This window comes from Mya arenaria, chromosome 8, assembly GCF_026914265.1.
Source record: "Mya arenaria isolate MELC-2E11 chromosome 8, ASM2691426v1".
NCBI classification, from domain to species: Eukaryota; Metazoa; Mollusca; class Bivalvia; order Myida; family Myidae; genus Mya; species Mya arenaria.
In genome coordinates this window covers 24,705,519-24,721,215 of record NC_069129.1, presented here as the reverse complement: position 1 = coordinate 24,721,215, position 15,697 = coordinate 24,705,519, and the positions used below count along the sequence as shown (strand labels likewise).

Genomic DNA, 15,697 nt, shown 5'->3' with positions numbered 1-15,697 from the left:
ACGTGATGTTGTTTGATAGTATACACAATATAAGAGGCATGAGGAGGTGCATTACTGGTTTCGATTTAGCCGTTTGCTTATTAAAAATATGCACCAGTCCAAGATTGTCTGACCACATGACAAGTTTTTATTCGCAATGTGTTCACTCCATAAATAAACAGCCAATAAGACCGAGACTAGCTCTAGGAAAGCCAAATCTTTTAACAAATGTGTTTTTTCCATGACGCGGGCCATTGAAAGAAAGCCAATCGACCTCGCATGTAGCAGGCTGCGCCTAAGCCTACTGCCCCTGCGCTATCAGTCCACCATTACAAAGATTCATTCGAATGCCAAATTGATTCTGGGATTCTGACCTTACCATTAAATTTGAGAGGGATTTGAGCCATAGCAATAAATCTTCCTTTAATGCAACTGTTAGACGGATATAAAAGCGTTTTTCTTTTAACATTGGACATTGCGTCGTAAAACCGGCGGATAAAGGCACGCGCACCACGTACTGCCTGAGAGGCAAAATTTAATTTCCCTGCCAAGGACTGAAATTTCCGCAATTGAACTTTTTTCTTTCTCAGCATCGAGTTTATTGTTATTATTAAATCATCATCCTTTTCCCGGGGAATACATATTGTCAAAGTGGAGGAATCTATTAATAGGCCAAGAAATACTAACCGAGTTGTTGGTCCTACAGATTTTTCTTCGGCAATAGGGACGCCGAGCGTATTAAAATCAAATGAAAATTACCCAAGAGTTCCGTGCAATGGTTAGAATTGGCAGGTCCAGCTAAAATAAAGTCATCCAAATAGTGAACAATTGTGTTTAAGCCAGAAGCATCGGATACTGCCCAATGTAAAAATGTTGAAAAGGTTTCGAATAAAGAAGGGGCGTAGCTGCAGCCGAAACATAAACATTTGTCGTAATAATAGTTGTCCCCGAGTTTCATACCAAGCAAGTGGAAGTCTGCTGGATGAGTTATCATTAATCTAAATGCTGATTTTAAGTCATGCTTTGCCATCAATGCCCCTTCCCCAAGATTTAATATCGTGTCCGCTACGGTGTCAAACGAAGTATATTTAACCGAACAAAGAATATGGTCAATCCCATCGTTTACGCTTTTACCCTCGGGGTAAGACAAGTGTGTTATTAAGCGGAATCCCCCACTAGACTTGGCAACAACGCCTATTGGGGAAATACGAAAATTAGCTAAAGGCGATTCCTTGAAAGGACCGGCCATACGGGATAATGAAATTTCTTTGTTTATTATGCCAAGAGTTTCCGAAAAATGAGTTTTAGCCGTCAATACGTTTTTGCATTCCATTCCTAACCTTGGGCCGGTATAATTCAGCCTAAATCATTCTGTAAACCCATCTAAAAGCATTTTAGCAAAAGACTTATTTGGATACCGATCCAAGAGTTTTTTAAGTTCTGAAAGGACCATTGGGGAACTTCCCAGGGCTCACCGGGCGTTGTCCGCGCAGCGGGGACGCGGACCATCCACCGAAGCGGCGACCTGACGCGGATGTTGTACTACCGGAAGGACGGGTGACGGACGGACAGAGCCTATAGGGATGCGAATTGAAGCATTTTAGACACACATGGGCACATCTGCATCTAGGTCGGAAGCAAGTTGCTGTGTTAAAGTCATAATATTGTCTCACTAGTTGGTTGGGGCACCATTATCGAAATTGGGAGATGACGAGATGAAAATAAGCCACATTTTTGGTCTACTTCCGCCGAAGAGCGGGCGGGATTCATGGCTTGACGATACCGAAACTGCTCGTCGTATTTCAACCAACCATATTTACTTCTTTTTGGTGCTGTTCTTATTAAACTGGCGTAATTTAGAAGATCCTGAGTTTTTTCGGGATGGCCCGCCAAGTAAACACTAGAGTAAATCAAGAATGCATCAGTCCAGACTTCGATAGAGTTAATTTTGCGCTTAGAGGTAGGCTTAATTGCAAATTCGCCAGAAGGGGTCAGTACAATGTGATTGATAGGCGAATCATTCACTTCAGGAAGAAACAAGTTGACCAAGGTCAACAAACTGACTAGGAATAATTTTTGACTTCGTATGTACATATACCGATATACCAAGTGATGCGGATAACATAGGCACAGGACTAAAAAGCATGTCAAAATTACCGGTGGCACTTAACTCGGTTGCTGACCATTCAACCCTAACCATATTAGTGACTTTGCTTGGCCGGGTGCCGCGAGTAGGGGCTGCTCCGCTGCCGGTGCTGATACTACATGTACTTGACCGGGTGCCGCGAGTAGTGGCAGATCCTCTTCCGGTACTGTGCTTGGATGGCTTGTAGTGCCGTAGACCGGAAGATTGGTGACAGGCGCCGCTGGCACGGTTTTGCGCGGCCCCGCGACTTCCTCGATGCTGCCGCAAATTGGGCTGCCGCTGGGTACGGGTGCGTGCTGCTGGCTACATGGCTACCAGGAGGGGCCCGTTTCCGCAAATTCACACGATGCATTGAAAAGTATATGAAAAGAAACGAGGAATATTTAAACTTCAATCCAGTTGAGGAGAAACTGGTATGTGACAAAAAAAATAACAGACCCAAGCAATCATTTAAATATTGACTATGATGGCCATGGCGAGGCACGATGCAAAAATATGGACCTAAATCCGTTGTTATCGCCGAATAAAAACCTAAATTGCTCTTAATCAGCTCTAACTAATGAAATATAAGGTGTTTAAACAAGTGATGAGACAATTATTTTAAAACACAGAGGCGATAAAGCCGTTATAAAATTAAAAACAAATTTGAGAAAAAATGTACGGGCTACCTTCTCGAATGTTGTAGAAGAACAGGGGAAGCAACAAGGTAAACGCTGATGTCATCGGATAGATTCTAGAGTGATAGACTGGTTACGGTAGAATAGACTTGTATGGTAAAAGGAACTGTGCGTCGCGATAACGCTGGTTACATTAAGCTGTAACCAGAATAATATGGAGGGTGAACGGAAGTTTGTTCATACTGTGTCATGCTCATTTGTTGCGAAATTACACCATAACTATGGATGTGAATATAGTTTTATCTTAGTAACGTATCTGGTCATTGAATTAACGTATCTGGCCACAAAGTAAACTGAACTTGGACAATGTAGGCATTAAAATTAAATATATACAGCATAGTTGCACACACATTAAGTGTGTTTTCCGGAAACAGTGGCATAGTTTAACAGTTCCAAAGCAATACAATGGCATAGACATTGTACAATATAATCCATTTTCATTACAAAATAATCGAAGGTAATTTATTATAATACATTACACGAACGGTGAATTCCAGCAGAAAAAAATATCCGAGAGGTCAAATAATTAATAAATCAATCATTCAATAAACCAGCCAATTAATCAATCAACCAACAAAAAACCCAATCAACCAATCAATCAATAATTTGTTTAATATTTTCATAGTCTTGTGTCACTTTAGCGTATAAATGATTTGAAGTTTTCAATATGAAGCCTGGTGGGAAATACATGATTTTGAAACAAAGACAAAGCAACAAACGTATTTAGAGCAGGTGAAAACTAGTTATCAATTTATTTTAAAGTAGAATTGCAAACTCAAACGAAGGCGTAGGGTTCTTTTTAATTTATATGCTTTGAAATTAAATATGAATATAAAACTTTTAAACTATTTCAAAAAGCGTGTTGCAAGTTTGCATGTTTGGAGATAAACTGAAATTATCACATATTCTTGCATTGAGTCACAATTTCCTACGGTGTTGGATATTTTGTTGCGGCAACTTACCAGGGGGCGTGCTATGTGGCAAAAGTCCATAAAAGGAGTAAGGGGAGGTTATAATCACCTTCTTGGAAATCTGGAATAACATTCAAATTGCCATTTACCAAGGGTGAACTAACAATGACACCTGCGCGTGTTAAAGCATAAAATGAAGCATCATTGGAAGTGAATAATCAAGCATAGCATATGTGTAATGAAAAACAAAAACAAAACTGATTGAAAGTTCATTTATAAAAATGGCAAACTAAGAACCAGACACTTTATTTCTGCTAGAGTGCAAACTTTTATTGTCGTTCTCTGTTTAAATTATGTTGGTTTTTGTGAGGAAATAAAAGTTCATATTGTTAGTTTCTGAGTTTACATTGGTGATTAAACAGTTCCTTAAACCTGTATATGGTGACGCATATTAAACCCGGATACGTTACCTGATACATTTATGATCTTTCGTGGTCTTAAGACATCTTCTTTAATTATATCTCGAATAAATCTTCTTTTTCGTTGAATGTTGTAGTCAATAGTTTTGATTACGCTGATCATACTCAGTTTTTTCTATTTGTAGTGTTTCAAAACGCTTATGATGTAACTTGTCATTACTTTAACCCGCACAAATGTGTTAATTATTGTTTATTACGAAATAAAATGTGATATTTAAGTATAACAATTGCAGCATTAAATATATCATTAGTACAGACGTGTTAAGAATAACAAACGTGTACACATTAGTTAGAAAATGTGTAAAGTGAAAATAATAAGACATTAATATTGTAGAGTACACTTCTTTAATTATACGTTAAGATAACGTATTTGGTTTGTAGTTTTATACCTTCATTAATTCAGTCAATCATGTTCTTACCAAAAAGTCACAAATAACGTTTGAATGCTAACTTTAATTTTTCGTTAATATGCATTTTGAAATAGAGCAGTCTTACGTAAAATCAATGTTAAATCTATAATGGAAGCGTCAGGAGCGTCGCCATTTCAAGACATTGGTATATTTAATAAAAAACAGTATAATGTAGATGTAGATATAATGTAGATATATGTGTAAAGGCACTTTGTAAATTAAGTGTTGTTTTCATATGTTCTGAACGCCACATGTTAAATTTAAACGTTTATAATATCAATTTTATTGACTTTGATATTTAACATGATCGGGTTTTATTAAATTTAGAGTTGTTGGGAAAATGACCAACTCTCTATTTCCACACAGGACAGTTGCTTGTTTTCAAAAGGTGTTTTCGTCTTCATTACCAATGGCATTTGTTTGAATGAGCTGATCTTGTATGTATCAAGCTACTTATGAACATCTATTAAAGTAAACCTAATTATATTTACTGCAACGTAAAACAATACTTGGAAATACTAATTGTTTGCTCTAGACACTAGAAAAAAAATTCAATGTACGGAGTTTTTGTTAAGATAAGAAAAGTTATACTTCTTCGTCTGTCGCGGTAGCTAAATAAAACGCTGGTTATGAATTTCAACGCGTGAAATATACTGCTGAGTACATTGAATAAATCTGAAAGTAAATATATTACGGAATAGAAACATTAGAAAAGAGATCCCAGATGTTAAACTTAGTTAAAACCATTCTAAACATACCTGTTTTAAGTAACAAACAAATGTAACACTATATTTTACATCTGATTAAACAAATGCTTTATCTTAAAACGAGTGACATGTTCATATATATTAGCCATGTTAAGGGTTGGCAGCGATTCAAAAGTCGACCGAGGGACCAAATTTTAAATGTTTAAAAGAATCATATTCTTTTTAGTTTTGAGGTTCAATTTTTTACAAGCATGACTCATATATCTGATGCACTATCAGTTATAATTAGGAACTGTTTTTTTTACAAAAGAATATTGTATCAGATTTTCAATCAAAAAGCATTTTTGTTTTCCGGAAATATCTTAATACAAAAAGAATATGTTTGCGTGTCAAATTTATCGGAACTGCCAAATCAACAATGTCTTGCGGCTTTGTGGTGATTGCAGCTATTGTAAAAAAGATATATGCATTTTTGAAACCCAGAAATGAATTTAGTTTAAACTTTATTTGATTTTACAACGATTGGGAAACAAGCTATTACAACTGATATAAATCACTCTCGTTAGCTCGATGTTGCGCGAGAGTGTGGTCTTGTGTTGTGGGGGAAAACGGAGTACCCGGAGAAAACCCACTTGTCCGGCTTGGTGACCACTAAGTTAACGAAACTCACGTGCGCCAAGGCCGAAAATCGAACCCGGGTCGCCTTGGTGAAAAGCGAGTGCGCTAACCACTGCGCTAATCGGACAACCTGGAAATGAATTTCATCCGCGAAATTTCATTATTTTTCTGAATAACTTTCTTATTTGACAAGATATCATCAAGATCTCTCAAGGCATTGTTTAATAGTTAGTCTTGGGCATTTTGACATAAAAACAAAAAAAACTAATAGAATAGTAAATGTTGACAGACCTTGCCGTAGCAGTGATCCCACGAACGTTTTGCTAAAAAGGCAAATTTCTTGAAAGAATATGGAAGACAAGCAGCTTGAACCCATAGACGTACTAATGTTTTTTTCCTGAAAATACTTTGCAATATGGGTACTTAGTGTTTATAAATATAAGGAGAAATGTCATTTTTAATCATGTCATGCCGGTTATGTCTTATAAGTAAATACTGTGAAAGATCATATGCCAATGCGAATTATTATCTTTTAGTGTGGTTCTAAATTCTTAAATGCAAAAATATTACTGAATGTCATAAGTTCCCTTAGGCATTTCCTGACATGTTTTAAGTTAACATGTTTTCAGATGCTTCTGAAATATTTAAAGCCAACAAGTTGAAAGATGCATGTAAAATAGTTGCAGTATTTGTGTTGCCTAAGTTTTTGTTTTTCAGTGTCAAGTGGACACTTGTGTTCTTCAGTCAAATGATATGACATTTGATTGTTACAGAATGTTTGAACAAGACGTATGTCACTATTGTCAATATAATTAAAAGATGCAGATTTTCTTAACATTCAATAAAAAACTTATAAAAAAGGTGTTTACATGTTATTGCGAGAAGACACATTGAACGTTACTATGCTGTTGCAAAGACACCACAAACGTTATCATGTTTTTGCGAGCAGACACAATGAACGTTACAATCCTATTGCGATAATACAAAATGAACGTTACCAGGCTATTGCGATAATACACAATGAACGTTACCATCCTTTTGCGATAATACACAATGAACGTTACCATCCTTTTGCGATAATACACAATGAGCGCTACCATGCTATTGCGATAATACACAATGAGCGTTACCATGCTATTGCGATATTACACAATGAACGTTACCATGCTATTGCGATAATACACAATAAACGTTACCATGCTATTGCGATAATACACAATGAACGGTACCATGCTATTGCGATAATACACAATGAACGTTACCAGGCTATTGCGATAATACACAATGAGCGTTACCATGCTATTGCGATAATACACAATGAACGTTACCATGCTATTACGATAATAAACAATGAACGTTACCATGCTTTTGCGATAATACACAATGAACGTTACCATCCTTTTGCGATAATATACAATGAACGTTACCATCCTTTTGCGATAATACACGATGAGCGTTACCATGCTATTGCGATAATACACAATGAACGTTACCAGACTATTGCGATAATACACAATCAACGTTACCATGCTATTGCGATAATACACAATGAACATTACCATGCTATTGCGATAATACAGAATGAGCGTTACCATGCTATTGCGATAATACACAATGAACGTTACCATGCTATTGCGATAATACACAATGAACGTTACCAGGCTATTGCGATAATACACAATGGGCGTTACCATGCTATTGCGATAATACACAATGAACATTACCATGCTATTGCAATAATACACAATAAACGTTATCAGGCTATTGCGATAATACACAATGAACGTTACCATGCTATTGCGACAATACACAATAAACGTTACTATGCTATTGCGATAATGCACAATGAGCGTACAATGAACGTTACCATTCTACGTTACCGTGTTAATAATATAATGCGTAATGAACGTAAACATGCTTGTACGGAAATGCGTAATAACATATACATTTTAAAACGAGTAAACCATGGTATTGCGGCAATACGTAATAGACGAATATGATATAAGGTTAAATTGTAAAGACCGCAGTCATGCTTCGACGGTAATACGTATCAGACAATAAAGAAAACGCTGAAGTTTAATACGTTCTAAATCATCTAAGTCAATCGTCTTAGTTTATCATGCTAACATCTGCATATATGTTGAAATATCTCGTCTTCAAAAAGGGGTAAAATTAGATTAACGTCAAACCTGGTGGTATACTTGCTAAAAGTGTACTTAATGTCTCATCCTGTTCCTATTTATAAAACTCATTTATTTCAGCGTTATCATTGTAGCAGACATATGGCTAATAAACATCAACATATTATGATTCTGAAGACAAAGGTTGAATTGTATAATAACCTTCATCAAATTTATTTGAAGTATCACTTTGACACGATTGTTTATATGTATCATAAATAGTAATGCCTTGTTAGGAGATAACATAAGTACGCAACACTGGTCCTGCCCTTGTACATGTACATCTACAGTTCACAGAGCCTCAGATAATAACTAACTAATGCTGGGTTGTTTTCTCTTTTCAGCTTAATGAGAGAAACATTTATTTTTGTAAAATAGTTCCTGTATTATGTTGTTTGTATGAGGTGTTCGGAACTTCATATAATGGTAAAACTTTAATGTATGATTTCAAACGTTTGTTTTATAATTCCTGGTATCCGTAAAAATTGTTACTAACAACACACACATATACCATGGACGCATATCAAACTAGCTAAGTAATATCCTAATTTATTTCATGCCTATCAGTTTCCTTTTCCATATCCAACAGTAAAAACACAGCACGCCCAATTGAAAATTTCGTATCAGGATACTGTCGTTATTTAAGTCCGTATCATGCGAGTACCGTGTGGAATCTCGGAGATACTTTTGCATTGCTAAAAAATAGCGTGAAAAACAAAAAACAAAAACAAATAGTAAAACAATTTAAATAACATAAAATTATCTAACTTTACTTACGCTCCAGAAGCATGTAAATATTTAGGATCATGGTGACTATGTTTTTTAAAGAACCACGAGGACAAGCACGAAGCAGAGAACACTTCCAATCTTTGTAGACAGCTTGTTCGGTGAACTAGTTGTTTACCATTTCGAAGTTCATAAACTGTGGCATTATCCATTTTTATTATAAAAACATGAGCAGCTCGCCATTACAAAGAATAAGGCGAATTCGCATCATCGATAGAACTAGCGATTGACTTACGAACTTCCCTCAATTCTGCATATTATGATTGTCAAATAGTTCCATGAATATTTACTTTGTTCAAATGGCCACGTTACATCTACAGGAAAAGACGATTAGTGTATACTCGTAAAATAAGTACCGTGTTGTGTGTGTTTTTTGTGCTGTGGCATTTAATAATTGTTTTCGTATAAGCAATTTGTTAAATTTGCTAGAAGGTAAAATATTTTGTTCTTATTTTGCTAAAAACAGTGAATTCTGTAACTTCTGACATCTTTCCGCTGTAGTAGCCTCCATTCATGACACAAAACTGCGTAACACATTCGAATTCATACGCGCAATTGACAGGTTGCGGTAAATTGAAACAGAAATATAAAAAGGAATAATTAAATAGGCAGGTAAACAATAAATGGAATATTACGATAAAACGCTTTTCCGGTGACCTGCATCACGTCTCGTTCGGTGAGTAAACATGTATTCGTCTCGACCTGCGGTCTCGATGGATACTTGTTTACACACAAACTCGACGTGATAAAGGTCAACAGAAAAGCGTCCTATCATAATATCCCCTGTATATCAGCATGATTACACCAAAATATGGCAGGTTGATTTGGCGCTAAGATATGCGAGGAAGGTGTGCCCACATTTGAAAGCAAAATTATCAAGTGAAGAAATGGTTTGATCATGGTGAAATTTGTTTACATTATGTCAGAAAATGTAAATATATTTGGCAATGATATCATCAATCTATGGTTTTCATCAAATTGAACTACATTGAAACCTGAAATACTTTCATAAAGGCTTGCAAAACTGATAATTTTATCAGGAACTCGTTGTTATATACGCCGTTGCAACTTATAATACAAACAATTAAACGATATTGGCCTTGCAATAAGCCTGCGTTTGACTGATCTATGTAAGAAAACATTTCAATGATATCGCTTTTTTGAAAGATGTACATTATATGTATTGTATTTTCAAACTGTATCCAGCTTTTAAATGGTCAAATGTCCGGGATACTTCAAAAGACAATGCATCATTAAGTCATTATTCTATCATTGTTATCGGTCATACCATCTCTTAAATGTAGCATTTTGTACAATGTCAACAGCCAATGAAACAATACTCAAAAAATGTCCCTTAGCGTTCCCCTTAAATCAAAATCGCTTTACTCAAATTAGTCTTGGAAGCTAAAGTAACTTTATAACATGTCTAGGCTCTGAATTGATTTTAAACGATATGGTGAATTAAATGACACATGAGTCTACTTATTTGAAAAATGATTTGCATAATTAAAGATCAAAGTCAACGAAGGTATTTTAAGCTATAGAGCAACAACGAAACAAGTTCCCTAGAGATCTAAAACCATGATCATGTTAAGTCGCCGCAATGACTGACATCAATATATTTATTTCAATGGGAAAAACCCGTCTAAAAGGGATATTAATTCAAAATGAGATATGAATATAGAAGCAGATCAACGGACGTATTTGAGGTAACACAGTTTTTTTTGTCAAAATATCCGAATCATTGTCAAGAACATACATTCAATAATCACTGTACCATTTCGTTTTTGTTTTGATGCCAATACAAGTCAAATACCTACAATGCTCATAATATAATACCAGTCAAAAGGTCCATGATACGAATTATGCCGTTTCAAACGACTTTGATACATTAATATTTTTTCATCATTGATAAAGATTTATTTGTTTTCATGATTGCTTCCTGCTTAATATGCTTCCAACTTTTATCTACAGAAATGAAGTGGGTTTTTATTTTATATATTGAGAGCTAGTTTGGGATTATATCACTTCGTTTGTTGTCATCTAAAAACGAAAAACCGGCAGAAATTTGGTTATGTCCCAAATATGTTTGTCCGGGAAGTGTTAGTTTGGAATGAAAATTTAACAAAAACATATGAAGCGTAGCTTACAACGCGTAGCCAGTAGGCTTTGCGATAGGCAATATATGTCATTCTGATTTATTTGAATTATTTTTGTTCTGAAGAAGTTGATTGATTGTGCCGGCAAACATAATATTAGGATTATCGGACATGTGGAATCTTGATAATCGTCTTTAGCGAGCCGTTAGTTTTTAAGATTTAAATACAATAACCTTACTGTCCCGATCATATTTCATGATTTGTAGAAGTATTAGAGTACTTGTCTTATATAATTATTTAACCAATGGCGATACTTAATTTTTGATAACAAGAATTTATTATCGCCCATGTTAGACAAAAACCGATTGTCGAATATCCTCAATCATCGTTTTATCCCTTTTGTGATACAAGTGTTCTCATAGTACTTATATACGTCGACAAAACCCCTTTTCCATGTACATGTACATCGTCAAGTCAACACAGTTGTTTCACTATTAATGAATGTATTTCTATTTCTACTTTCAGTGTTTTAGCCATAATAGACAGGTATGTATGTTTGATTCTTGATATATGACGTTGGATATATCGTAATCTTTTCCATGTATACATTCTGAATTGCTATGAAAATGATTAAATATTCTGTTTCAATGTAGGAATGTAATTGAGTTTTACTGGTCTTAAATAACAGCTTATTAATCATAGAGATAGTGTAAGTATTTCCTCTAACATATATATGAATTAATTGCAACGTATATCATGCAAAATTATCGTTGAATATATGAGCAAAAATTGCAAAGGGAGGAAAAGGAGGTTACAAGCTAGTGTTTGTTTTCATGTAACTATACAGCAAGCCAACAATAATATACTTAAGATATATTATTTTGTTTTCTTGAAATATATGGGCATATAGACATGAAATTGAAGTCAGTCGATGAAATAACTTTTTTGAGTTGTACACTTCAAAATGTGTTTATATTTTTACATAACTTGTGCAGAAAGTTTAATGTACGACATTTATATGTGCAAACAGTAGGTACATATGATTGTCCTGTGACATTTTGATATAAGATATATGGTACGCCTCCGTCTTTCACTAAAGCTTCAATCATCACGTGATTTGACTAACTATACTAAGATATTACTAACTTAATTCAATAACAGAAACCGAATACGAATTAAACAATGATCAGAAATAATAATAAATAAGGAATTTACTTTAATAAATCAAATTTATAACTAAGTTTACAACATATCAAATTGTTTCTGGTCCCGGTTATATCTTGGTCACGTTCGCAATTTATTATTCTCATAGACTCAACACAATGCAATCAAGGTTCCCATTTTATGCCTGACATATTTCAACATGTTTTGCACTAAACAAACCGCAAAATGAAAAGGGAAAACGCAACTTTCCCTTTCTAGCATGGTAACATTTTACTCCAACAGAAACCCTTTGTAATCTCGTCAAAGCGTTTCTGTAGGACTAGAAATATTTCTGGGAATGTTACCAAATACTTCATAGTATAGTATAGAAGGTTATAGTGGGAATATTCCCAAAATCATCAATATCATGCGAAGTGATGGCCAGATTTTCTGGAAATATTACCAACTAAATCTTGAAATATTGGTAACATTACAAATAATTATGAGAATATTTCCAGATGAATTGAAACAAAAATATAAACATCAATATTATGCCAAGATAAAAAGCTAGGAATGGTCACAAATATTTGGTAACATTCCCAGGGTAAATTATGAACATTTTTTGCTAACATTATGAAATTCATCTTGAATCAAATGTCCAGGTTTTCTGGAAATATTTCCAATTCATTCTTGAAATAGTTGGTAACATTACCGAAATATTTTGGGAATATTACCAAACACTACATAGTATAGTAATGGAAGCTATAGTTGGACTTTCAACATTCATGGGAACATTCCCAAAGTGATCGAAAGTATGTATGCGGAGAGATTTTCTATAAAAATTCTAAAACTAGGAATAGTCACAAATATTTGGTAATACTCCCAAAATAAATGATGCATATTCTGCTAGCATTCTTAGATTCATCTAAGATATAATGTGCAGGCTTTTTGGAAATATTACCAATTTGATCTTGAAATATTTGGTAGAATTACCAAAACTTTTTACTTTGTTACCAGATTAACTGAAACAAAATTATCCATCCGAAAGCCTTTGAAATATCCACAGAGGATTTCTCAGGGAATTGTTATTTCTGGGAATGTTACCAAACACTTACCAAACACTTCAAGGTATAGTATTGGAAACTTTACTAGGGCTTTTCAACATTTGTGGGAATATTCCCAAAATAATCCATATTATGCCAGTATTTTTCTTAAGTATTCTTAATCTTGGTATAGTCACAAACATTTGGTAATATTCCAAAATTAATTGACGAACAATTTCTGCTAGAATTCGTAAATTCATCTGGAACATAAGGTCCAGATTTTCTGGGAATATTACCAATCTGATCTTGAAATATTTGGTAACATTACCAAAATGTCTGGAGAATATTACCAAACTCTTCATAGTATATTTATGAAAGCTATAAGGGGAATTTCAACATTTTTTGGAACATTCCCCAAATTATCGATATTATGCAGAGGGATTTTCTTTAAATATTCTAAACCTAGGAATAGTTACAAATATTTGGTAATATTCCCAAAATAATCAATATTATGCCAGTATTTTTCTTAAGTATTCTTAATCTTGGTATAGTCACAAACATTTGGTAATATTCCAAAATTAATTGACGAACAATTTCTGCTAGAATTCGTAAATTCATCTGGAATATAAGGTCCAGATTTTCTGGGAATATTACCAATCTGATCTTGAAATATTTGGTAACATTACCAAAATTTTTTGAGAATATTACCAAACTCTTTATAGTATATTTTGAAAGTTTTAAGGGGAATTTCAACATTTTTGGGAACATTCCCCAAATTATCGATATTATGCAGAGGGATTTTTTTTTAAATATTCTAAACCTAGGAATAGTTACAAATATTTGGTAATATTCCCAAAATAACTATCGGGAAAAGAAACAGTTAAATTAGTTTTAACAGCTAATGACACCTTCCGTGTTTCAGTAACGAGTACTACCCGAAACCGTACCGGATGTTTACATTCGGTAAAATTCATTAAGCAGTGAGACAAGGAAATGTTTGTTGAAACGTTTTGATTGATTTTATTCCAGCAGAATGGCTAGGGTTATTCAAGTCGAGATGCTTATGAAACTGCTCCTAGGCTTGATCGACCATAGCTGTGCCCTCATATTGAAATGAACAACAAAATCAGCCGATGTAAAACAGAAAATATTTGAAGAATATGAATATTGCAGGCTTATGCACCAGTCAATTGTAACCACGCCCCCCCCCCCAGGTCTGGGGAATAGCGGGGACTTTGACTTTCGGTCCAGCAAGGCCCGGATAAAATCCCCTTCATATGGGGACGACTTGCTGGTGCTTTATTCAGAAAACACGTACGAAAAGGTTTGCTTATGTGATTTCCAGTCACTCCAAATATATTTGTATCTGATTCTACAACACAGTTTGAGCCAATTTTGATAGTACACATATATGTATTTGATGATTTAAACAAAGAGAATTAATACTTGACAATATATAGCACTACACAATGAGTTTCAAAATGATATAAATTAAACATAATGACGAATGAAAATAAATCATGTTAACATGATATCAGGTAGTGCTGGCATATCTTTCGAAGATCTTTTGCTTTTAAAAATATACTTTGTCATTTGATGACCTTTTATTTGTGTTTTCGGCCCTTGAGTATCCTGCAGACTTTCGAAGTTTTCTTTCAAACGTAAATATATTAAGTACTAATTGTCATGCAGTTTACCGGGTAACTTTTGAAATTGATCTTACTAAAGTCTACTTAAGTACCTGGGAAAATACAGATTGTCTAGATTGAATCTAGAATCTGATTTTAACATGAATATTTAAAATCAAAATGTAGTTCCTTTCCTTTCTTTTAAATGACCCTACTGTCTTGGACATCTGACTTATCACTAAGATAATTAATCTTTGGCAAGACATAAACATTCCTTAGTGTATTCCAATGTTTCTTTGAAAGCAAGTAGTGTTCTTCGACTTAGTAAGTGTAGGCAATCTATAGTAGAAACTATTGAATATAAAATCATTATTTTTCCATCTAGCCAACGTTTAAATTGGAAATGGACTGATTACCGTACTTCAAGTAATTGGTTCAAATCGTCAACAGTAACAACTGTAAAACAATCAACAGTTACACTATTTATGACTCAATTATCATTCAAACAAATTATGGATGTCCCCGACAGTAAATTTTTATCAGATTAAAATTGAACAAATAATTGCACTTTACCTTTAAGTTAAAAAGAAAAATTCATCATCTTTCCTCTCAAATACATGCCATGAAATATTCTGAAAGGTAAAACCTTATAATATATTAGTCTTATACAATGTTAGTACCAAACTGTAGTAAGCACCCATGTTTATAAATTTTGATCTGTTTTATTGTAGTATAAATTTTGTAAAGTTTATCGAGAAATATAAATAATTATGTAAATCTTAATTAAGGCCAGCTGTGTTTTAATGTGTGTTCAATGTACCTTTAGTCTTAATCTGTTTTTAATATGAACGTTGTATAACAAAAATAGAGTATTTTTTATAAGAATATATG

The 15,697-nt window shown here is 34.2% G+C and overlaps 1 protein-coding gene across 2 annotated transcripts in view; it reads left to right on the top strand.

The window, feature by feature from the left end:
* Nucleotides 1–15,697, top strand: part of LOC128244671 (ezrin-like) — a 230,160-nt gene that overhangs the window by 159,932 nt on the left and 54,531 nt on the right. For both annotated transcript variants that reach the window (XM_052962702.1, XM_052962701.1), the window contains exon 17: nucleotides 11,518–11,538. In XM_052962702.1, the coding sequence (XP_052818662.1) occupies nucleotides 11,518–11,538 (21 nt within the window). The remainder of the gene's footprint in view (nucleotides 1–11,517; nucleotides 11,539–15,697) is intronic.